The sequence below is a fragment of the Catharus ustulatus genome, chromosome 1, assembly GCF_009819885.2.
Source record: "Catharus ustulatus isolate bCatUst1 chromosome 1, bCatUst1.pri.v2, whole genome shotgun sequence".
Lineage (NCBI taxonomy): Eukaryota > Metazoa > Chordata > Aves > Passeriformes > Turdidae > Catharus > Catharus ustulatus.
The window spans coordinates 137,605,548-137,630,413 of NC_046221.1; the positions used below are offsets into that span (position 1 = coordinate 137,605,548).

A 24,866-nucleotide genomic window follows, 5' to 3' on the forward strand; every position below is an offset into this window, starting at 1 on the left:
CCAGCCTGTACTGTGAGGAACCCCTCTGCCAGCTAAAAGGAGGAAATAGGGCTTCTGCTGCAAACCTCAAACACATTTTACCAAGGATGGAACCCTGGGGCTAGTTGTGCTGCATGGGCAAAACCGCTCTGCCTTTCTCCCTCACACAGTACAGCAGCCAGAGGCTTTTCCCAGTACCACAGCCACTCCTATACCAACCACACTGCCCAAAACAGGGAGGATTTTACAATTCAGCTTCCTTGAGTTTTTTGGGCACCAGGTTTAAAAACTTAATCACAAAATCAATTAGGTTGGAAAAGACCTCTGAGATCATCAAGCCAAATCTGACCAAGCACCACATCAACTAGATTAAGGCATGGAGTGCCATATCCAGTCTTTCCTTAAATATCTCCATGGAGTTACTACTCCACCACTTCTCTGGGCATCCCATTCCAACGCCTAATCACCTTTTCTGTGAAGAAATTCTTCCTAATGTCCAACCTAAACCTCCTCTGTGACAGCTTATACCAATTTCCTCTTGTTGTACCACCTGTTACTTGGGAGGCCAGCCCCCACCTGGCTAAAACCTCGTCTCAGGCACTTGTATAGTGCATTAAGGTCCCCACTGAGCTTCCTTTTCTCCAGGCTAAACACCTGCTCCTCATCAGACTTGTGCTCCAGACTTTTCATCAGCTCCATTGCCCTTCTCTGGACATGCTCCAGCACCTCGATATCTTTCTTGCAGCGAGGAGCCCAGAACTGGATACAGCACTTGAGGTGCCGAATGTTTTCACTGCCCTGGTCCTGCTGGCCAACTACTGCTGACAGACCAGGATGCCACTGGCCTTCTTGGCCACCTGGACACACGTTGGCTCACGTTCAGCCAGCTGCCGACCAGCGCCCCGAGGCTCTTTTCCGGCGGGCCGCTTTCCGGGCGCAGTGCCGGAGGAGCGGACGGGCTGGCCTCGAGAGGCGCTGCAGGCTGAGGGGGCGGTCCGGGCCGGCCGCCATTGGCAGGCACAGAGCGCCGCGCGCCCCCTCAGCGTGCCGGCCGCGGGCGCCCCCTGCCGGCGGCCCGTGGCCATGGCGGGCAGCATGGCGGGCAGCATGGCGCGGGCTGCGCTGCGGCGCGGCGGGGTCGGGCAGCGCCTGGCGCGGCCGCCGGCGCTCGGAGGGAGGGCGGCGGCGGCGGGCTGGAGCGGCCCGGCGGCCGGAGAAGCGCTGCAGTACTGCGCCGAGCTGGTGCGGTGAGTGCCCGCCGCGGGGGGTGCGGGCGCGGGGGTGCGAGCCCGGCCCGGGAAAGCTCGGCAGCGCTTCCCACCCGACCGGAACGCTGAGGAGTTCTCGGGAAGGATGACTGGGATTGCCCAGGCCGCCCTCGGGCTCTCCTGGCCCCGAAAGCAGCCCGTGTGGGCCGGCGGGACCACGCCGTGTTGGGAGCATGGAAACCAAGCGCGTATTTAGGCCGCGTGGATGATTCAGCCTGCATACAGAACCAGCGATTAGTTTGCGTTGGAAGGGACCTTTGGAGATATCCAGTCCAATCCCCCAGGCTAGAGCAGGTTACACAGGGACGTGTCCAGGTGGGTGTTGAATTTGTCCGGAGAGGGACACTCCACGACCTTCCTGGGCAGCCTCCCCCTCCTCCTGCCGCCCCTCACGGCTGCGTTTCTTCAGAAGTGTGGAACCTTCCTGTTTCCTTGGATCGGTGTTCTGGAGAGCGAGGTCACCGAAGTGGATGTGTAGAAACACTGAGTGTTTTCAGATCTTGGCTGCTGAGAAATAGCCATGCTTTCTGAGTGCTCTTTGGAAAAACGGGTCAAAGCAGCGGACATCTGACAGCTGGAGCAGCTCTATCCTAAACGCAAGAGGAAGGCTATGTTTCCAAAACGTCCTCTTTTTTTTTTTTTTTTTTTTTTTTTTTTTTTGTCAAACCCGAAATGCTCCAAGAAGAGCAGGAATACAGACACTTCCAGGCCACTTTTCCTTCTTGGACTCTGGGCCATAAACAATGTGTAGGGCCCCTTGGCTGTTTTGTAGCTCCCAGAAATTCAATTATTTGTAAAGTGAAATATTAAACAAGTCTTTTAGTAAAGATCTAGGTAATTTCCTTAGTATACAGCAGTATTTGCACAGTTCTGTTGTTCCAGATGATTGACAAAAGCTGGGAGAAGGGTTCCATGTGTGTATAGAAAGAGTGGAACAGGATTTCTTCTCCAAACCGGTGCTTGTAAAAGATGGAAAGGTGTGTGTGGTCTGCAGTAATATCTGAGGTAGGAAAACTAAGGGAGAGAAATGGGACAATCTTAAATGTTGAGTGCAGCACCAAGAAGCTGGCTTGTACAGATGACCAGAGTGCACAGTCACATTGCAATTTGCATGCTTTTCAGAATACAGCTTTCTTTTCCTAGTTATTCTACTCAGGATTTATTTCCCTGATACTCAGGAGACCAGAGGCTGTGTGTAAAGCCAATATACAGGTAGAGTTAACATCTGCAGCCGGAATATTTCCGGTAACAAGCAACTGTGAGCAGAATAGTTAGGTTCCAAGGAGATGGTTGAATTAAAAAATTTTTTAATATGTATTTTTGTTAAATGATAAAAAGACTAATTAGAAAAATACTCAAGCATTCAAAATAATAAAATGAAGGGTAGTTATGCTTTTGGCATCATTTGATTGAAGCTGCTGTTCCCAGTAGCTCAAATATTGCATGGAAATAATAATTATAAAAAATAAGTGGAAGGAATTATTATTCAAACACAAATAAAACACTTGGGGCTATGCAAGTGCCAGCAACTCCCTAGTTCTGAATTTAAGTCTGAAACACATTAGGAAGTACAGCTGAGTTATGCTTTAATAATGTATATTTGTTTTTTGCAATATGGAAGATGCCCTTTCTCTTGGATCTTCCTTTTTCTGTTAAACAGCTAAATTCACTTCAAGTTATTTGACTAAAAATGTGTTTCCCTTATGGATATGTTTTATGTTTTTTACTGTCTATGATGCCTGATTTCAAAGACAAGCTTGTGGATTGATAGCTTTATTATAAAATCATTATAGGGAAAGTCTGGTTATGACCATTACTACAGTAATTTCACGATTATAAGCCGCACCATTTTGACTAAAATTTTGGTCCGAACCCAAAGTGCGGCTTATAATCAGGTGCGGCTTCATATATGGACAAAGAATGAAAAGTTGCTGTTTTAGTTTGGAGGACAGGTGTCTGCTGAGAAAGGCAGGAGCTTCTCTTTGACATGGAGAATGTAAACCCCCTTCTCCAAATTATTATAATTTTGAAATCAAGGGGCTTTCAGGCAAAAATATGGGAATTTGGAATAACAGTTCTTTACTAGATAAATTAAAATAAACGTACAGTAATACAAAGAAACAAACTCCAAACCCTGACAAAGTCAGAGTACAACCTGACACCCTGTCAGGCAGGGTGTTGGTAGCAGTCCCATTCAATGGTGGGAGCAGTGCTCCTGTACAAGGTGCAGTTTCCCTCCGGAGGTCCAGTGGAGAAAGGGACTCCCTTAGTGTCCCAAAACCTCTGTTTTTATCTTGGTAAGAAATGTTGGGCTCTTCCCCCTGGCTGGAGCAACTTCCAATGGGATGCAGTAATTTTATCAGTCCCACAGTGGGACTCAATGGGCCATTAGCAGAAAATGACTCCCTGGAGGAAGGATGGGTTGTGAAAAGATAAAGAACAATGCCCCGCCTGGTTTCAATGGATGGCCCATTAGCAGAATATCTGCCGTTGAGATAAGGATCACTGCCCCCACCCTCAACAGATGGTGATAGAATAGATACCTTTTATCACACTCTGTACTGTAACCTGTGGCTTATAATCAGGTACGGCTTATGTATGGACAAAGAATGAAAATTTGCTGGCACCTGGAAGTGCGGCTTATACTCTGTGCGGCTTATAATCGTGAAATTACTGTAATTTTTCTTCTGTCTGTGGGTTCATATTTAAGCTTATACTTATCTGAAAACTATGAAAACACTCAATACCTGACTTAAGGTCATTCCCTCCTTTCTTCATTCCTTTCACTGATACATGGAGAGGGTTGGGATGGAATGTGATCTATACAATATCAATTTTATTTTACTGAGGCTTAATGGATTTACTACACTAAATTTTTAAGCTTGGAATAATTGAAAAAAACCCAACCAAAATCCCACCATGTCAACACCATTACCACAGAGAAGACAATGTTCTGTATTGTGTTGCTATGTACTTTGTGTAACATATTTCTTTGCTTCCTTTCTGAAAGTAGAGGTGGTTCTGTGTTATGTGAACAACACAGACAGTTTGGAACTGGGAAAACGTGGCTGTAAATCATGCAGCTCTCTCTAGGGTGAGCAATACTGAGTATTTCTACAATTAGTCTTGAAAAAAATACTAGGTTTTGAGCTGATAATGCTTTTTAGAAAGTGTCTTAACTGAGGGAGGTTTAACACATCTGTTCTGTAATATGAAGGTGTCCTTTAAAGCCTACTACAACTCAAAAGTGTAGGGTTTTTTTGGTTGATACTCCTGGATTTGCATCAAGGTCTAAAAGAGTTTGACAACAGTTGTGGAAACTAAGCATTTGACAGTTTTCAGCTGCTGTGTGTTGTAGGGTTAAGCATCTCTGTTAAACTTGACTTCCTTTTTGTTTGATGCTAAAAGTAGCAATCTTAATAACCCTTGGGTTTAATTTGGCTTTCTATTTTAAGATCATATTCAAAAGAAATATGAGTGCATGCAAGAACAGCAAACATAATGAAAATGAGTACATGTGTTTTCCTTGACAACCTGCTTCTCCACTCTCCAGGCCAAACTTGGGAGTTCGTCTTGTTCTAAGGAAGAATCAGGTTTCAGGCTTATCAGAAAGTACACGAAAATGTTGTTCAAAACAAACAGTTTAGCTTTTCAGAGGTGGTCAGCTGTTTTTGTTAGCTGGGTTGGTTTTGTAGTTTATGATTCTGAGCACTGTGTTTTCAATTTCGTGGCACACCCACGTGGCCAAACAAAGGCACATCACTCCCGGTTGGCAATGAGTTACCTGCAGCAAAACTGCCAACTCCCGGAGGTTTTATGCTTTGAATACAGTTGCCAGTAAACAAAAACTGAATGGTTAAGCAAGCACGCTTCTGCCAAGCTCCAGAGCACAGTCTTATAAATAATGTGGTTTTGTGTTTGGATCAGAAATCTGGATTCTCTTTGCAGTTCTGCCACAGCCTTGCTTCATGGCTTTAGCCAGATATCTTGAGTTGTGGATTTCAGAGGTGCACTGAGAGTTCAGACAGCCTGCTCTCTCTCTTGGACTTGGTCTTATTTTAAAACAAGCCTAAAAGCTGCTACTTTTGCAAAGTCAGAGTTTTGAGCTATAACTTTCTGCTACTCTTTCAGGAGTTCAGTGCTAAGGAATAACACATCTAATGACTTAGAGCTGTAAGTAACAAATGCACATTTTGATTCTTTTATAGGAAACGTGACTATGAAGGGTTTCTATGTTCTCTGCTGTTGCCTGCGGAATCTCGAACATCTGCTTTTGCCTTGAGAGCCTTCAATGTGGAACTGGCTCAGGCAGGTATTAAAATACATTTGTGAACTCTGGAAATTTAAAATAACAATTTTGATATTCTAAATTACGTTTGTAGGTACTCTCTCTGTAGTGGGTGGTGTTTTGCCAAGATCAACTTTTGTACTGTCAAGGGCAATGAATAAATAGTGCAGTATGAACCTCCAGTTTTGAATGGCCCATGAAAAGTACCCAGCCTGTACTATTATTTGGTTTATGTATATAATTTCTATGACTTTTTTTCTTAATGCATTTTAAAATTGAATTATAACAGGCAGTGGTTCTTGATACTGTTACATACATGATTGCATCTTAATTCTGACTTCATGTGCATTTAATGGCTAAAGTGCCACTAAATCCTAACTGTAGAAGGTTGGTCAAAAAATGGGATGCTATAATCCAGTCTTTGTTGGCAGAAGTGAGATGATGAAAAGGCTGCAGAAGGGAAGTTTTTTGCTAGAGAGTTGTGGGAGAGGAGTGGCTGCAGTCTCTCCCCTTTGGTAGGTGGCCAGAAACTGCCAGTGCAACCAGGAAAGTTGGCAGTGCTTGCCAGAAGGGAGTGATCCAGGAAGTAAGCTGACCAGGCAAAACCCCTGGCTGGTGCTTCTGGCAGCTTGTGGTGTGCCCTCTCTTGCTGCTGTCACCACTGCTTATTTTCCTTCAGGGAAGAAAGCTAAGGTGAGGGTTGACCAGAACTTAAACTCTGTGGGTTTTAAAATCAAGTTGTGGTGGAGATTTCACATTTACTCTATGTAGTGTTCCTGAGTTTTATGGTGAATAAATGTCCAGTCAGAGCTGAGCTCTCCCTGCTGAGTTGACTATGTCCTGTGTCTGTCTTTTCAGCATAGATAGACAAGTGTCTTAAAGATGCTGAATTTCACTCCAGATGTATCCTTTCCAGATTAAAGACTCTGTAACTCAGAAGACTACAGGTTTGATGCGGATGCAGTTCTGGAGGGATGCCGTGGAGGGCATATATGGTGATAACCCACCACATCAGCCTGTTGCTACAGAATTGTGGAAGGTAAAATACACCTTTCTTGTCCTAAAGTTTGCTTTAGTACTACTTTGGGAAGTAATGTCAGTGTTTTGTGCCGTGCTGCATCTGTTCTGACCAACAACACTGTTTCCAGCACAAATCCAGAACACAGCCCCATAAAAGTGCTGTGAGGAAACTTAACTCTATCCCAGCCAAAACCAGTACAGTATTCAGATAAAAGTAATTCAGATTCTGTGATACCAGTTGCAACCCTCTCCAGTAGGTAAGACTACCAGTCGTGTTCCTTTCTCACAGAACAGAAAATTGGTTTTGAAGTGGAAGAAGAATGGTCTTTGAGATTTCACCTCCTATATGATTCCTGTAAAGGAAGACCAGTGTAATACAATCCAAACAGAACTGCTTGCAAAATAAGATTATGAAAGATAATTCAGAAAGTATTTTTAGGAGCTCTGATAGCTCTGAGCACTGCAGAGCACTGGACTAACAACTAGCAATTCAATGTAGCTTTATGGCTTTTACAGTCAAGATGGGATTTTACTTCCATATTTCAGCAGGAATGACCTACTTGAAGCCCATGACCTCACAAATGTCCAAGAATGTAATTGAAATTCTTAGAAAAAAGGATTTGGAAAGACACCTGAACTCACAAGCCTTGCAGAGCTGTTAGTAGAATTAATGTGTCTTTGCACAGCATATTCTATGTATGCTTCTTTGTTGCTGTTGAGTTTATATGAAGACAATCTGATTTTCCAGAATAAGTTTAATTTATGATATTTAAATGTGTTCTTGAAGTTTTGTATATCCTAGAATAAATACTTCCATTTGGGTTCCAAATTATTATGCACTAGTAAAGTAGATAAATAGTCTTTAATAGTATTTCTAGAATTATTAATAGCTCAGCTCTTGGTGACTTTAATATAAACTTACACAGCAGCTGTATGATGTGTGATCTTACTTTTCTGTCTGTTTTGAATGTATGAAAATTGGGGCCTAATTCTTTGTTAATTTGCATGGAAGAAGCAAATTTTTCAAACTTCGGAGAAATGAGGACCTATGTGTTTGAATGAAGGTAACTCAACATGGATGTAATGTATAAATTGGGTAACTTAGCAGAGTTGAGTTTGGTCCTTTAAGTCTTGACCTGTTAGTATTTCAAGGATTTAATTTACAAAATGATACTTGAGGTGAAAAAGTGAGACTCAAAACTGACATTTGTAGTTATAACTTAAAATGTACCTTTTCATATACCAAGCAGAATTATGGAATCAACAAGATCTGGTCTTGTCAAACCTTGAAAAATATTTACTAATATGATGGATGTAAAGAAAGTTGAAAGTGAACTATAAGGAATAAATTGTGAGAAATCTGCTCTGTATATTTTGTTTATAGATGTTTTTATATGTGATTGTAGCCTTTCTGACAATGTGTTCTGAAAAATTCTAAGTGTGGAATTAAGGGGATAGAAGGTAAGTTGATAGAATGGAGTAGCACAGGAAGGAAGTCAAATATAAGACAAGAAACAAAAGAAGAATGCATGAATATGAGATGTTGTGAGATATCTTTTTTAAACAAACCCATAATATTAATTGTATTGCTTTGTTAGCATTCTGTCTTTACAGTATGTGTTGGTATGTTGTGCTGACATTTTCTTGAGAATTTACAGGGGAAATATTTTTATTGCTAGACTCTGGAGGAAACTCTGTTCTTTTTGGAAAGTGAACACCGTTGTCTGCAAATATTTAGTGGGAGCATATGACTCCAAGAATAAATTAATTTCAAGAACATTTTTAAAGAAATGCTTTTTGTTAGCTGGCTTGATGTCTGGTATTTATTTTCTGTGTGCAGCAACTTGCAGTAATTGCCAGTTGTAAATTTTTGTATTTGTAGAAAATTCTCATTTTCCACTGACATGCCACTTTGATTTAACCCAGTGAATACAATTCTTGTATTAAATACCTGAAATGTATTTCAACCTTCAGAATGCAGAACTACCATCACTTTGTATACATTAATATAGAGGTTTTATTTGATAATTTTCAGGCTGTCAAGAGGCATAACTTGACTAAAATGTGGTTCATGAAGATCATAGATGAAAGAGTAAGTATTTACCCTTCAGAGTCTGATTCTGGCTTTAATCATATTTAAGTTTTCTTTTCCCTGTTTTTATGTTTGTAAAACAAAAGCTTGTGTAATTTTCCAGACAGCAGTATTTCTCTTTAAAAATGATACTGCTACATTTTTAAACATTCTTTCTTGGTGCTACTCTTCAAAGTTTGTTTTGTCTGCCAAAATGGCTAATAGAATCTTTTGTTTATTTTTGTCTTAAATTGGTGTAGTTTGTGAGTTTACGTGGATACAAAATCACAAAAATTAAATGACCTATCAGAACCCTTCTGCCACACTTTCGTACTGCTCATCATGGCTGTGGAATTTTTTCTAAGCAGTGGTGTAAACTGGAACATTCACATCACATGAAGTTTAAAATAGCCACCATTTTCCTGGGGAAAAACAAGATTAAGACTATCACTGGTACAGTAATGTTGCTACAAACTCTGACACAAGGACGAGAATGAAAAGCAGAGTTCAGGAATCTCCTAAGCTAATTTTGCTGCTAAAGTAATGTCTCATGAAGCTATAAATTGAGCAGATTGATGATCAGTTACTTGCAGAGGGTCATGTTACCAAAGACTTAAGACTTTCTTAGTGTTAAGACTGTTTTTTAGTCTTAAGAGTGGTATGTTTCAGCCACAGAAACTCCTAGGACAGGAGGAATGCTGGAGGATGTTGTAGTTTTGGTTGTATTTCATTATTTTGAGTGTATTTTTTATTAGCACCGCTAAGTTGTTCAGGGGGCTGGAACACCTCTCCTGTGAAGGAATGCTGAGAGATTTTGGACTGTTTATTCTGGAGATGAGAAGGCTCTGGGGAGACCTTAAAGCACCTTCCAGTACCTGGAAGGGGCTTAGAGGAGCTGGAGAGAGACTTTTGATGAGGGCATGCATGTAGTGATAGGATAAAGGGCAATGGCCTTGAGGTGAAGAAGGGTAGGTTTAGATTAGATCTGAAAAAGAAATTGTTTACTGTGGGAATGGTGAAACACTGGAACAGGTTACCCAGAGGTTGTGGGCTCTCTATGAGGTGTCCAGAGGTTGGGTGGACCTCTGAGCAACATGGTCTGGTACAAGGTTTCCATGTCCATACCAGGGAACTTGGAGCTAGATGATCTTTAAAGTCCCTTCCAACCCAAACCTATGATTTTTTGAGTCTATGGTTTCTTACATGACTTTAACACTTGTGTGCATTTCATACATTGATTTTATGTTTTTAAAAAACACATTCCTATTTATCTGAATTTCTCTCTACTTCAGATACAAATTAAATATTAAAATTGACAACTTTATAATGTAAGAATACCATATGATGTTTTGTTGTGGCTGTTTCTTTTTTTAATGGAGAATTCTAATTTCATATTATTGCAGAAAGTTGTATTTGCTCCTATAAGCAGACTTGGCTGCAATTGAGCAGTTATTTGTTAGGCTTGCTATAAGCTTTAATGACTGCTTCTATCTGAGTTTGTACTGTCTCACTCTGTCTCTCAATTTTGTCCTTTTTTTGTGTTTGGTAGTGCATTGGGTTGACATTACTGTAGCAATAAGCCTTTATGAACAGCAGTTACGTTTGTGTTCTACTGAAGCTCTGTGTTTATATTCCAGGAGAAGAATTTGGATGATAGGGCGTACCGTAACATCCAGGAGCTCGAAACATACGCTGAGAACACTCAGAGTGCTCTCCTGTACCTCATCCTGGAAACGCTGGGTAGGTGTTTTCCCCTTTCTAGGTTTTGCTGATGACTCATTAGTGCAGGTACAATATTTACTGATATTTCAAAAAGCTCGCTCTTTTTCCCCTGGAGTTTAATTTCAGTAAAAGTTGTCCTGGGTAGAACCTTCAGATATCTTTTGAATGCTGAACCATAAATGTGAAATTGTACTGTAGCTGTCGTAGAGCTCTGTTCTTTCCTTGGAAGCTGCTCAGTGCATATCTCATTGAAGTGCAGTTTCCTACTGTTCTTTGTTGCTTTGTTTTCTCTGTTCTTACTCCTCTTATAGAATGTGGTAAATTCAGCTCTTCACTGTATTTTGATTGTCGTACTTGTCAGAATCCAAAGTGCTATAAGTATCCTGCAGCTGTTGTTCTATATTGCAGTGATGGGCACTGATTATCCTGAAACAGGCAACTTCCCAACCTATAAACTTCCCTTGGTGATGTTGTAAATTTGGGTCTGAATCCTCTCTTCTTCCTAGAAGTAGGCTAACTATCAGTAATTGAAGAGCTAGAAAAAAATGCAACAGAGATGATCCCTGTGATGAAGAGCTACCATCTGTGTCGTGTCTATTGTAAGAACCACAGATTGGGAAAGAATTGCTCATTTGTAGTGAAGAAAAGGGTCATTTTCATTTAGGTGTCTGTTGTTTTATAGAAATATTTCCAATATGAGCTTGGATGTAAAAAAAAAGGTGAAAATTATTATTATTGTTATTATTTAGTTTTTAGTATTGTCGTAGCAGTATTTTCCTCTTGCTTGTCAGACTAATCTGATGCAAGGCAAATATTGATGTCAAAAGAGATAAAAAACATAGAAAAAAGAGAAGTAAAAAGAGAGAGATGTGAGTACATTCTTCTTTGAAGAATCAAGGAACTTATTTCTTAACATCTGAATTTTGCTTCCTCAGTAGGAAATCAGTGAAATGTTGCAAGCATCTTTCTGAATCTCCTATTGAAGAAATGTAGGACTATGAGAAATGCCAGTGTCTTCCATTCTGAGAAATCCTGAATAAGTTCAGTCATGGATGACTCACTCCTTGTACAAATCAGATAAAACTGATTTTGAAAATCTGTATGGAGACTCTGGATATTCTAAGTGTTCTGTTGTCATGTTTAACTTCTCTTAAATATACAAAGGTAATGAAGTATCTAAGCAAAAGTCTCCTTCATTGCATATTAAACAGTTAACTTCTGTGATTTTTTTTCTCCACAAACAGAGAAACAAATCAAATACAGCCGCTTTGTTGGTGTTGCCCATCAGCAGTGTTTTCTAAACTAGGTAGACCTGGTTTCATTCAGGTCATGTTTGCTAAATTTCTTGTGCTTTTTAGACTCTACTCCTGACCAGTCTTCAGTTAGTGTGTATCTCTCACAGCACTAGTGCTGTTTTATTCTTACTGATTTCAGGTTATTTCTTTTGTCAAGCTCATTTTGACTGGTCGTCATCTCAACTGAAGTCCTGGTACTTCCTCTCAATTCCTGTCATTTAATTAATATTAATATTTGTGCTCTCTAACTAATTACCCAAGTAGTTAGTAAATAATATCCAGTGATTCCTCCAAACCACACTTTGCTTTTTGCTGCCATTGCCAAAATCAGTCTCTGTAGTCTGGGTGTAGTCACTTTTTCAGAGAGGATTCTGAGGCCAACTGAACACTCAGGCTTCTGCAGTGAATCTGGTACCTCCAGTGTTATTTCCAGATGTCAGTTAGGCTCATCAATCTGTAATTGCTGTATCCTCATTTCTTTGTAGAACGCTGTTTCTGTTAGCTTTTTTATGAATTTTAATTTAAATTTTCATTTTATCCCAGCTCAGCTTTATAATCAGTCTAAGCCAAGCTTGTACGGTCTTGCCATGAAGAGCAGTGGTGCTCTGCCACACTCATCTGCCTCTTTCAGTTCTCACAATTGTGTGACTGTGCAGTAACTAACATTAGTTTTCCACTGTTTTGGTGATCTGATTCAGTTTGCCTCATTGCTACTGACAGCACAAGGGACAGGGCAGAAATATGGATTTGGAAGGTGAAGCATAGGAATATTCTCTTTGACTTCACTATACTGATTAGTCAGCTGCAGCTAATCATGAAACCACACTGTAAGCATTAATGCTTGTCAGAAGTCTCACACTTGAATGACTTTCTGGCAGGAAATGCAGTTCTTAGAATACTGTTACCCTGGAAGAGGATATGCAAGTGCAAATGAGTTTGTGTACGAGTGTGTTAAATCTGGATAGGTGCTGCTCTGCTAAGTATACCCTTTGCAGATACTCTAACAAGAGGCATCTTGCTCCTGGATGTGGAAATGAATGAATTTTCCTGCTGTTTTGCACCTCTGATGAGATCTCGAGGCAGTTTATGCACATGGACAGTTCTATCACGGACCAATGCATGTAGCTTTCCTAAAGTTTGACTGTGATACGCATCAGAGAAGACCATGCTCCTCAAAAGGCATGACTTCATGTTTCTAAACTATTTTCTGCAATTTTAGGTGTGAGGGACATCCATGCTGACCATGCAGCCAGTCACATTGGGAAAGCACAAGGCATAGTTACTTGTTTAAGGGCAACTCCATATCATTGTACAAGACGAAAGGTCTTTCTTCCTATGGACATTTGTATGCTGGTAAGAGAAGCAAATAGTCTGGAATTGAACTGCATAGCTTTTCCTGAATGTGTTTCTCAAGGCTAGATATGAGATCATAATGTATTATGCCAGAAAGAAATGGTATGTTTTTTATTCATTTTTACTCATTTTGCTGTGGGCTGCTAATATGCCATTGTCACAGTTTTATATCTTTTGGGAAGTGAGAGGAGTGATCTTCAAGAAACTCAAGATTTCTCTTTGGGTTTGTTTGTTGTTATTAAATGTAGTAGTACTTTAGGTTTCAGGAATTTTTCCAAAAATGTATAAAAGTGCATGTATGGAATGGGGCCTGGAGTTCTGTATTTTGGGGTTGGGTGTGGGGTTTTTTTATTTTCTTTTTTTTTTCTTCTTTTCCTGTCACTATAAGGGAAACACTGTGAAAAATTTTAGTTTTGAACAATCTTCTTATGCTTCTCTTTATTACCTTTTCATAATGTGCTGGTGGTTTGTGAGGTTTCTCTGTGCCATATTTGACAGTTATAGGCCTATATTCTGTACATTTCTGTAGGAGATGGTATAATCCTCCAATTTAAACTGTACATCAAATTGGCAATGAAATTTAGACGATCTTGCAGCTTAAGTAAAATGGGATTAAAGCCCAGAATTTTTCATTAATTTTCCATGGGTTAATCTGTAGGCATCTCAGCTGTTAGTCCTCTATTTCCAGTCTTAATACTCAGAAAATAGTAACACAACCACCTTGGGCATCAACATAATTGCATCAATTTTGGTTGTTGAAAAAGAACGGTATTAACGTTTTTAAATAATTTCAATCCAATTAAAAGTTTGGATTGTAAGTTTAGTAATGTACGTAGCTGCAAAAAATGTGGATATTAATATAGGTCAGGGTTATAAGACTGAAGAAAGGAATTGCACTCTCCTTTCAGCCCTTCTGGGACTGCATGTTATGGGAGGCCTTCCAAGTTTTCAGCTTTTCAAACATAGCCTGAAAATTCAGTCATTCCTTGCCAAGGTAGGTGTTCTGTAGTGGAGCTGTAAAAACAGCTTGTATCCCTTCTGTGCAGACAATCGTGTAAGCATTTCAGCTGGCAAGAGCTGTGAAGTTCTCCTGAGCCTGTACCTCCTGTGAAGCCTTTCTGCCCACCTTCATACAGCTCTCACATGCCTGTGTTGTTGAGAGGAGTGTGCAGCTGGTGCAATTCTGAATAAGTCATATTCTGTGTTAACATTGCTCACTGTAGTCAAAGAATAAGTTTGGAGTTGGCTTTTTGGGGTTTGGAAGGGTTCTTTTCTGGTGGTTCTGGCTTTTATTGGTTGGTTGTGTTTTTGGAGATGGCTTTGTTTGATGTTTTGTCCGTTGGGGGTTGGTTGGTTTTTTTGCAAGCTTGGGATATGCACACTAATCCCAAGACTCAAAAGCCAGCATGGCTTCTGTGGTAGCTGTTACTGGCTTTCTTCTGCTTAATATTGATTCTTGGATTATGGTTTTAAAAATTAGGTATCTAAACTGATCTAAATTGCCCAAACTTTAAAATCTGACTTTGTCTTACTGACCACATCATTTTAGGAAACAAACTTGTGCAGAGAGTCTGTACCAACTGTTCTCTTTGTTCTCTTTATTTTTTTTCCAAATGACTGACCAAAAGAAAGGGAATAAAAAAATAAGAGAGCAGTGATAGAACATTTAGGCTGTTTTAGTCTTTAGTCCTTGGCTTTGTTGCTGGGACAGGTTTTTGAGAAGCAGATAGAGGGTTTTTTCTCTTTTTGATTTTGATTTTCCTTCCTATGTCTAGCATGGAGTTTCACAAGAGGATTTCATAAGAGGCAAGCAAGAGAAAAATGTGAGAGATGTAATATATGACATCGCCAGCCAGGCTCATATTCATCTAGAACATGTGAGATTCCTTTCTTTTTATTTATCTAAATGAACATAACTGATGCTAGTCTTCACAAAGCATTTGTTGTTACAGGGCTTAAAGCTGCTTACTTAATTTCAAATATTTTGCCTTTTATTATTTTGAGAGTTTACATTAAAAAAATCCCTACACACAAAAGATCCAAATATTACTACTTCTGTATGAATATTCTCTTTATGTATAGGACACAAGTTTGCTGACATCCAGGTTCAATTTCATATATATATATATGCTGCCTGAAAGAATTATTACTTGTAATAAGTAGAAGAAAGAAACTTTAAGTGCCAGCATGGGATGAGCACCATAGAAAGCACATCTGCATATGATATTTCACAGCACAGTGGAATGGCTGCCAGGAAAACAGAGCATGTTGCCTGTAACTGCGGGTTACTGTGTGTGGGAGCGGGGATTAATTCCCTAGCATGACCAGCCATGCCCAAAGCTGTGTTGAGAAAGGTGCTTTCTGTTTATTTCTTTTCTGGCATGCAGCCAAGTCAGTTAGGGGAGTCTGGTTAGAACAGTGGATGATGGGCCCTGAAGAACTGCAGAGTCTTATTTTATTTTTTCTTTCATGCTTTTATTCTAGCTACATTCTCAGATGCTTGCTAGTGCATAGCACAAAAGCAGAAGAGTGTTTTATTGGCAATGCTTTGTCTGCCTCTAGCTGGAAAACAGAGCTGCAAAGAGTTTCTTAGCATCTACAAGTACATGTACACTTTGAGTATTACACCCAGTGGTTCCAGTCAAGGTAGTCTGGAAGGATACTACTTCAGAGAAAAGAAATGCCAGATTTATCTGTGCATTTGCATCATTAATCCTCAATTACAGCATTACGTGTGATCACGCTATCTTATGCAATCAAAATAGGGGAGCCCTTCATCTTTTTTCAGCAGGTCAAAAGTGGTTTCAGTCAGTGCCTACTGAGCTGATTAATGTTTTTATTTGATGTTAATAATGTGTATATGTTAGCTTCCAGTATCTAAAGGGGGCCTACAAGAAAGCCAGAGAGGGGCTTTTTACAAGGGCATTAAGGACAAGGGAAAATGGCTTTAAACTGGAAGAGAGCAGGTTTAGATTAGATATTGGGAAGAAATTCTTTACTGTGAGGGTGGTGAGGCACTGGAACCGGTTGCCCAGAGAAGCTGAGGATGCCCCATCCTGGAAGTGTTCAAGGACACACTGGGTGGGGCTCTGAGCAACCTGGTCTAGTGGGAAGTCTCCCTGCCTGTGGCAGGAGGGTTGGAACCAGATGGTCCCTTCCAACCCAAACCATTCTATGGTTCTGTGTACCCTTTGGCTTTATTTTTCATACACTAATTATGATTCGCATTTAAGGCATTCCTGTTCATGTTGTTTAACGTGATGTCTCAGTTTTTGTGGTCAGATGCCCAAGAAAATGGTTCCATTTAGAAGCAGGGAACAAAGTACAACATCAGAACTGTCAATTGTCTTTGTTCAAGCAGAAATATTTCAATTTTTTTCTTGTTTTTTTTTTTATTCTCCACCCTTCAACCCATAATGTACAGTGTATAAAACCCATTGCCTTTAGTTGCAGTTTTGTCTTAGAAAAATGCCTAGTGCCTGGCCTGAAATGCCTCATATCAGGGGTGCGAGGTGTGGAAAGTGAATAATGTGTATTTATGGTCCACATATTTAAAATTTGGTTGCTGGTATTGTATGGAAACTTTGGGACAGAAGCAGGAAGAGAATTTGGTTCTTCAGAGCCTTTAGATAATTTGATAATTATAGTGCATTGGTCCCCTGGATCTGAACATGAGCCTAACAGCTTCTGGAGAGAAAAGGCCTCCTTTCTTACCACTTCATTCCTAGAGCCCTGCCCATGTTATGCACTGGGAGGGTCCTGTGGAAAATATGCAATGTGATCATGTAACTGGAGACTAAAGAGAAAAGTATAAATACAAAGAAACCAGATTAGGGCAGCATTAGCATTTTATTCAGCTGAATGTTGATCCTGGCACTCTTCCCATTTTCTCCCTCCCATCCCTTTTTAATGGATGGGTTATATCATCTTAATTAAAATTTAAAAAAAAATATCCTCTCTGAATACTTGCTTCTAGTCTCCCATCATCAGTAAATAGTTGACAGTGCAGGAACTCCAGAGTCTTCAAACCACTTGAGCTGGTCAGAGCTGGCAGCAGTAACAGAGTGTTGGCCTCCTTCATGATCGGATGGTCTTTGTTAATGCAAGGACAAGGATACTTTCTGCATTATGGATGAAATGGGTTTTGCTGGCAGCATTTGTTGGGTATTTCATGACTTTAGGTAAATCTAATGGGCTGGTGCCTTGAAATGCATCTGTTCTGCAGTGTAAAATAACCATTTTGTTTTGCCTGGGGGTCTTAACAGCCACTTACCCTTTGTTTTAGTTGGGATTACAGGGTAGGGTAAGGTTCAAACTTGCGGAGAGATTTCACCTATCTCAGCATTTGTTGCACAAAACAGGTATTTTAGAGGATGAGGGTAACAATTACTATCCCCATTTCACAGCCAGAAGACAGATAAATCTGAAATGCTGAATGGAGTCTCAGCCTTGTTACATGAAGCATACTGTAGTCATGTGGCCCTTAATCTTGAGAAAAAAAAGTTTCTGGAGTATGGTCAGGTCTTCCTGACACTGCAACTGCTGACCAGCAGGTGGCAAAATATAATAATGAAGATTGCAGTTTTCCTTAGGACTTGTGTGTCTTATGAGCATAAAAACATCTAACATAATGTTCTGTCAGTCCCCTAAAGCGTTCCCTTTGAAAGCCTACAAATGCATTTACACATTCTCCCTCTTTCTTTTCAGCACCCCTTTCCCAATTCCTTTTGTGAAAAAGGGTCTCCCTTTTGGCTTTCTGCCCTTGTCTCAGTTGTGCTACATCATTATGGGACTCAGTTTACCAAGGGAGATAAAATGCTTTCTGAATGACATGTGACCCATTCTGGGTTGAGAAGGTCAAATAAGACTACTTTATTTTTCATCTTGCAATTAATACTAGAAGGGCGGAGCATTAGATCAGAGAAGAACATTTTTCTATTCTAGAAATAGATACACACACACACAGGTATTATTAAACCACAAAACTTTAGAATCATTTGTCTTCTGAAAAGATGATATTTTCCTCCTAAAGTTTCAGGCTCATTTTCTCAGTTGTCTGGAAAGGTTCATGAAAAACTAAACAAACTCACACGTTCTTATCAGTATTTATAGAGAGGTACTTTGTTTCAGCCTGTAAGAAAAGGCAAAACAAGGAGGGATTTTGTTTTTATAGACAGGCATTACAGGAAGACTTGTTCAGCTCTGTTAAATGTACTGAGTTGAATATGAGTTTAAATTGCAGATTTGATGCAGCTCTGCTTTAGATTTTTATATGTAGATGCTGATGAACTGAGATAATTTTGATGTCTTAGAAATGTAACCAAAGCATTTACAGTTGGACTCTTGGAACTGATGGCAACGTTGAACCAAAAAGATGTGCTCAGAAAAATGCATTTCTGGTGCTCCATCATTTCTGTCTGTTGGGAGGGAAAAAAAAATGGTTAAACTTTGTTCACTAAACAAGATGCAACTTGGGACTTAGCTGGAACAAGGCATGCTAATTTTCCTTGGTTTATAGTATGTAGTCTTGAGGTCTGTCAAATCATGTAAGCATTTTAGCAAGAAGCCTCTCCCAGTGTTACATACGTTTGTGTAACTACTTCTGTACACAGCTTTCGTGGAATTGAATGTTACAGTTTCAGGCTGTCAAAAAGGGATAATAATGCTAATACAGTTTGTTGCCTCTAAGCATGATACATAGTACTTGATGTTTAATTGGAAATGTTAAATTCTTCTGATAAGTACTTTTTTTTGTGTTTTGTTTTTCTCTCCCACCTTACCCCATTTACTTTTAGGCTAGATCTTTCAGTAAGAAAGTTCCTGTGAAGGCGTATCCTGCTTTTTTCTGTACGGTGGGTGTGATATATACACTCTTTAAGTGATGGACTTACTACTGTGCTGATAAATTTGTGAAGAGTGTCAAATGAAGCATGTTAACTACTACTTCACATCTGTTTTGGGAGGATGTAGTACCTAAAACTCATAGAAATCATAACGTGTGCCTGACTGTCTGTAGAGCTTTATAGTTTAGATCAACACTTAATCTTTCTCGTTTAACTACATCATTCCACCCAAGATGTCTATTTATTCATAGACTACTGTTCTGATGCAAGAGCCCCAAATCCTGTCTATATTATAATTTGGTGTTTGGTCTACTAAAAGATAATGCTTCTCTTCACAAAACTTGACTTTTTTATATGCTTGGAATGGGATGATTACACTACCATTTAATAGCACAGGCAAACTGTCAAGCCTTTTTTGCAGTTTCTCATTCAGTGTCTCATTGCTTTTTAAATTTAATGCCTAATTACTTGTGTGCACTGTGTGTATTAAGCTTTTTTCTTCTTTTCTAGGTTGCTATAGATGATTATTTATATAACATGCGAAAAGTGGACTTCAATATATTTCATCCAAGCTTACAAAAGAAGGGTACATTATTACCATTGCATTTGTATATTAGATCTTGGAAAAAAACATATTAAAGTTTGTTTGATTACTTTAATATGGATTATGAGTGCTGAGTTTTTTTTCTTCAATGTCTTAACTTGCTAGAATTGTGAAGTGTCTGACTTAACACTTCTGCAAAGTGCTGTTCCAGGGAAACAGCAGATGCACATGAACTGTAGCTGTCAGATTGCTGGCAGTAGCTAAGTTTCTTCTTGGAATATTAGGCTGATGTCTCTTTTTCACTTGTCTGCCAAGTCATATGTCCTTGTCTGAGATTGCTTTTCTTGTCTTTCCTGTAATAACAGCAGTATGACAGAATACTTGGACAAATACTTTGCTAATGGATACTTCTGACAGTTCTGATTCTTTGCTGAGAAAAGGAAAAATAAAAAAGACTGCTTTGTTTGTGCCCAAAAACAGTTACAGTAAATGCCCTATAAATCAGCTAAGTAGTTCTGTTTAGTGAAGGAGCAGACTTCCTGCAAGTAGTGATGATGCTTCAGAGTTGCAAGAATGAGCATATGTATTTGAATGCAAGAAAACTGTCAGGAAAAGCTTTAGCAGAAATTACTTAACTGTGTGCTGAGATGGAGCACTGAAGTGATTATAGGTAGTGGGAGGATAGCTTTGCAACCAAGAAAGAGAGCCTATACGTTAATATGTATGGATTAGCATGGATAAAACAAAATACATATTTTATCTCTGGCATTTTCACTCTGCTCTTGGTGTGGCTGTGTCTTCTTCCTGGCCTTGTCTCTGTAGTTGCCCACAGCTGTCATTGCAATGTGGGTTCAACTGCCCCTTTGTTGAGTATTCAGCATGTCTCAGAACACACTCCTGCTTGGCTTCCCTGAATTCCTCTCCTTTGGTACTGTGAAAACATTCCTGAATGTTACAGGTAATTTTAGTCCTCTCTCTCTCTAAAGATACTGGACTGGGGTTGTTTTGTGGGAAATTACTAGTAGCTTTGTACTTGGCATCTCTTAGGATCAAGGTTGATGTTTTTCCTAACATTCAGCTTGATTCAATTGCACAAATCTGGTAGTTTGTTCTGCCCTCATCCTTGTTCTAGTAAATAGCTGCTTTTCGTAGAGACTTTTTTTCTTAAATCTGGGCTAATCACCCCAGATGCTTGGCTGTATAACAACATCCTGTATTTTTGTGTAAAATGCTGCATAATGAATTTCTGTGAACAAGATTCATGGCTTTTTTTATCACAAACTGTCAGCATAGTAGAAATCTTAGGAACCCAACATTAAGTTCTTCATCTGTTGATTTTGCTTTACATGTTTGAAGTTGGTTTGTGATCTTGGTTAATCTGCAGTTTTTATTCCTGAGTAAGACATCTCTCTTTGAATTTGTTCAGCTCAGGATCCTGGTTTCTGTATTACTAGAGGTGGTGATACAAATGAAGGTGATACAAACCAAGAACAATCAGTATGTACTGGATTGGGAGCATTCTGGCTGGTTTTTTTTAATGTAACAGGCTCTGTCCACTTTTCAGATCAGCTGCAGGATCGTATCACTGGTGTTTCTGAATGTGGCAAAGAGGTCTGGTGAAAAGAAAATGTTCAATTCCTGTGCAGGCAATGCAGCTCTTCCTGCCAAATTAAGAGCAAAGGCTTCAGCTCTGTCCCTGCTACCAGGCCAGCTGCACGTTTACTCTTGTTTATTTTGTGATCTGGAGCAAGCATTACAAACGCCTCTTTTTGCACTTGGTCATGGGCTGAGTCAGGACAGTTAAGGCAGACCTGTCTGTGCTCTCAAAAGGAATCACTCTCCTGTGAAGTCTTCTCCCAGGTCACTAGCAACCAGGTGAGAGGAGACAACCTCAAGCTGTGCCAGAGGAGGTTTAGGCTGGACATTGGGAGGAATTTCTTTGTGGAAAGGGTTGTTAAGCATTGGAACAGGCTGCCCAGGGAAGTGGTGGCATCACCATCCCTGGAAGTGTTCAAGAAATGACTGGATGTGGCACTTAGTGCTGTGGTTTAGTTTAGAAGATGGAAATCAGTCAAAGGTTTGACTCAATCTCAGATGATTCTGTGATTCTGTAATACTTCCTTTCTCATCATGCAGGTAAACAGCAGCCTCCTCTGCCTTGACCATCCTCCAGCTCTGCAACCTAGCAACTTCCCAAATTTTCCTTATAGCAATATCCTCTGAAAGGCAGGTCCTTCTCCAGCCTTTTCCATCCGTGCAAAATTGTAGCTAGGCCTGTCCTTGACCCTTTCCTCAGCTGTAGCCTAGGATGGCAGCTTCTCTCCTCCAATGGACAGGATAACTTTATAACAACGCAACTCTATGTATGCACAGTTCTAACACTGGATTTTGAAAGAATTTGAGAAAAAGCAAGTATTAGTATTTTGTCCAGGATGAACTTCAGGTCACCAAACTTCAGGTTTAAAAGTCATTACTGCTTAAAATCAGTCCTTTTCTGGTTCCTATTAAATAAAAACAAGCAAACAACAAACCAAAACAACCCCACCCCAATCCATCATAAATACTGCTAAGACATTAATAACCAACATTACTAGGAGGTTGTCAGTGGGCTATTTTGAAATGTAAATAGCCCTTTTACATTAAAAATTAGGAAAAGAAACCGTCTCCTAAAATTTAGTTTACTAAAAGCAAGAGGAACAGTCTACACCAGCTGTGGAAACAAGCCATAGTCCATTACTGGTTGAATTATTTCACAAGCTAAATATCCCTCCTATAATTGTTTGAATTGGCATTGGTTAACAACCAACTGAATTTGCAACTGTACAAGTATCAAGAAAATGTCCCACTTTAGTATTAACAAAATGCCCCCCATGTGTAAATTTTCTTGCTTTCCCATCACATGCTTGTGATTCTCCATCCACCTGAGAATATCTTGCATGAATCATAGGATATACACACAAATATGCAGTCTTAAATCAGGATTTCTCTGTATTTGGAATACAGTAGCTGAAGTATGCTATACCTGGAATAGGTATGTCTGCAATAAGAGAGAGAATTAGGAAATGCTTGACTTATACTTTTTGGCAAAAGTCACAGCTTCATAAAAATGAGCAACTTGGATACAAAAGAAAAAAGCATTAGGGAAAAATGTCATGTTACGATTACAGCTCTGTACAGTAGAGCTCCAAGTACAGTAATTTCACGAATACAAGCCGCACCAATTTGACCAAAATTTTGGTGGGAACCCGGAAGTGCGGCCAATATTCCGGGGCGGCTGATACATGAACAAAATTCTAAAAGCTGCCAACACGGAAGTGAGAGCCCGCGGCAGCCCCAAGCCAAGCTGGAGCCCGGCCGGCCCCGGCAGAGGTGGGAAAGCCTGGCAGAGGCGGGGCCAGCAGTGTGGGGGGCGGGTGGCAGAGCCTGAGCCAGCAGGGCGGGGCAGGGGGGCGGCAGAGCCCGGGCCAGCAGGGCGGGGGAGCCCGGGAGAACTGGGGCTAGCAGTGCAGGGGAGCATGGCAGAAGCAGGAAGGCCGACGGGTGGGGCTGCCTGGCAGCGGGGGAAGCCCAGCAGAATCGGGGCCAGCAGCGTGGGGGAGCCCGGCGGTGCGGGGGCCTGCAGTGCCGGCCGGGCGAGCGAACGCGGCGCGGGGCGGGCGAACGCGGCGCGGGGCGGGTGGCGAGCCCGGCGGCGGCGGCGGCAACCCGGCGGCGGCGGCGGCGGCAGCCCGGCGGCCGGGCGAGCGAACGCGGCGCGGGGCGGGCGGTGAGCCCGGCGGCGGCGGCAGCCCGGCGGCCGGGCGAGCGAACGCGGCGCGGGGCGGTGCTGACGGGAGAGGGGGGCCAGCGAGCCCGGCGGCAGCGGCAGCACCACCCGGCCAGCCCCGCCGAGCCGTGGCGCTGAGCTGGGCCACCCGGCCCCGTCGGCAACCATGAGCGGGCCGAGCCTACCTGGCCCCGCCCCGAGCCAGTAAAGCCCGCTATGCCGCGATCCTGTTACTAATTGGCCAATTTGTGAAAGCTGTGCACGGATTCTCGCGACGAACGAAAGTGCGGCTAATATTCGGGGTGCGGCTTATCTATTGACAAAGACAGCAACATTGTCGAGGCACCGGAAGTGCGGCTTATAATCCGTGCGGCTTGTATTCGTGAAACTACTGTAATTCAGGTTAGGAAAAACACCTTGCTTTGCAAACTTTAGGACATAATTACTCTGTTTCACATGGAACTCTGGGTCCACATTGCTTGAAGTACAGCTTTTTTACCCTACACTGTTTATTACTGGGACACTACTAATAGAAGAAATGAAAGCCAAGAGATTATTTTTCAATTAGGTACTGTTTGAAAACCAAAATACAGAATCAAAAAAAATCAGGTGACTGAATGTTTATCACAGGTACTGTAAAATAGTATAGGTAGTGATAGTGCTGGTACCTCACACAGGTATTTTAGGAATCTATTGAGAATCAACACTTCACTCTCTGTCACTTCCCTACATGCTCCAGGTTGGATTTGACATCTGAGGTGCAGAGAAACTTGCAATGGAGTGTGCAGGAAGTGGAGTGGTTGATGATTAATGCGGTTGATGTTTTCACATGTACAGCAGTCAATAGAAATAAACTGCAGTTTATTTCTCACAGGCAGTTGCCATCCACTCGTTGTGCTACAGTGCTGCCTGTTGCTGCTGAAAATAGTCTTTTAGAATTGCTTCCATGGATGATTCCATTATGGGAGTTGGTACCTAACTTTGGTATAGGCAAGGTAAGATATATCTAAGGGAAAAGAGCAGAAAAAATTAATAATATCATTGTGAATGTGACTGGTACCTGGGCTTTCAGATGAATACTAAACTTGGTCATACTCGCACAAGACTTCGCTGGAGTCATGCCCTTCTGATTTTCCTGGGATAGAAACCTCATTAAACTGTATGACATAGTAAGAAAATCTTTGAAAGCAATTCTGTTCCTTCTCATGCCACCCATATCAAAGCACAGACATCTCTTCTGCCTCTTTTCCTCCCTTGTTTATTTAGTTTCTTTTCCTCAGCCTCTGGCATCTCTCCTTTGTCCTCTGAAGATTCATTCAGCACCAGTGTTAACCTGGACCTGCAGTCTTTCAGCTTAAATCTGCACTTCTGGCACAGTAACATAAAATATTTGTACTGGTTCACTCTAGGGAAAAAAAGCACGTCCATCCTCTATCTTCCTTTTTGCCCCAAGCTGATTTTGCTCATGTTTTCCAAGTGCTTCTTTCCAACAAACTCACCAACTGCCCTGTGTCACACACTTACCTCCTCCTATGCAGTAATTATATTCTTCTTACTAAGTCCTAACTAAATGCCTTTCAGGAAATTTGGCACCCAAATAGAAATGGTGTTGATGTGTGGCAAGATCTGACAGTTGAGTCAAGGTCTTGGCACACTTGTGGCTCTCTGCTATCAGCAGACTGTAAAATCATGAAGGATGGGACAAAGTAATAATGAA

At 41.0% G+C, this 24,866-nt stretch overlaps 1 protein-coding gene across 2 annotated transcripts; it reads left to right on the top strand.

Moving 5' to 3' along the window:
* Positions 1 to 1,086: 1,086 nt before the first annotated feature.
* On the top strand, positions 1,087 to 19,502 carry NDUFAF6 (NADH:ubiquinone oxidoreductase complex assembly factor 6). 2 transcript variants are annotated; one of them, XM_033075257.1, is made up of 9 exons: positions 1,087 to 1,226; positions 5,456 to 5,555; positions 6,452 to 6,574; positions 8,591 to 8,647; positions 10,264 to 10,366; positions 12,863 to 12,996; positions 14,772 to 14,873; positions 18,792 to 18,848; positions 19,350 to 19,502. In XM_033075257.1, exons 1-9 carry the CDS (start codon positions 1,087 to 1,089, stop codon positions 19,476 to 19,478), a joined length of 945 nt encoding a protein of 314 aa, XP_032931148.1. In that variant the 3' UTR covers positions 19,479 to 19,502. The 2 variants fall into 2 exon arrangements, with proteins under 2 accessions (XP_032931148.1, XP_032931157.1); XM_033075266.1 differs by lacking the exon at positions 1,087 to 1,226 and having other exon boundaries at positions 5,456 to 5,559.
* The last annotated feature ends 5,364 nt before the right edge of the window (positions 19,503 to 24,866 follow it).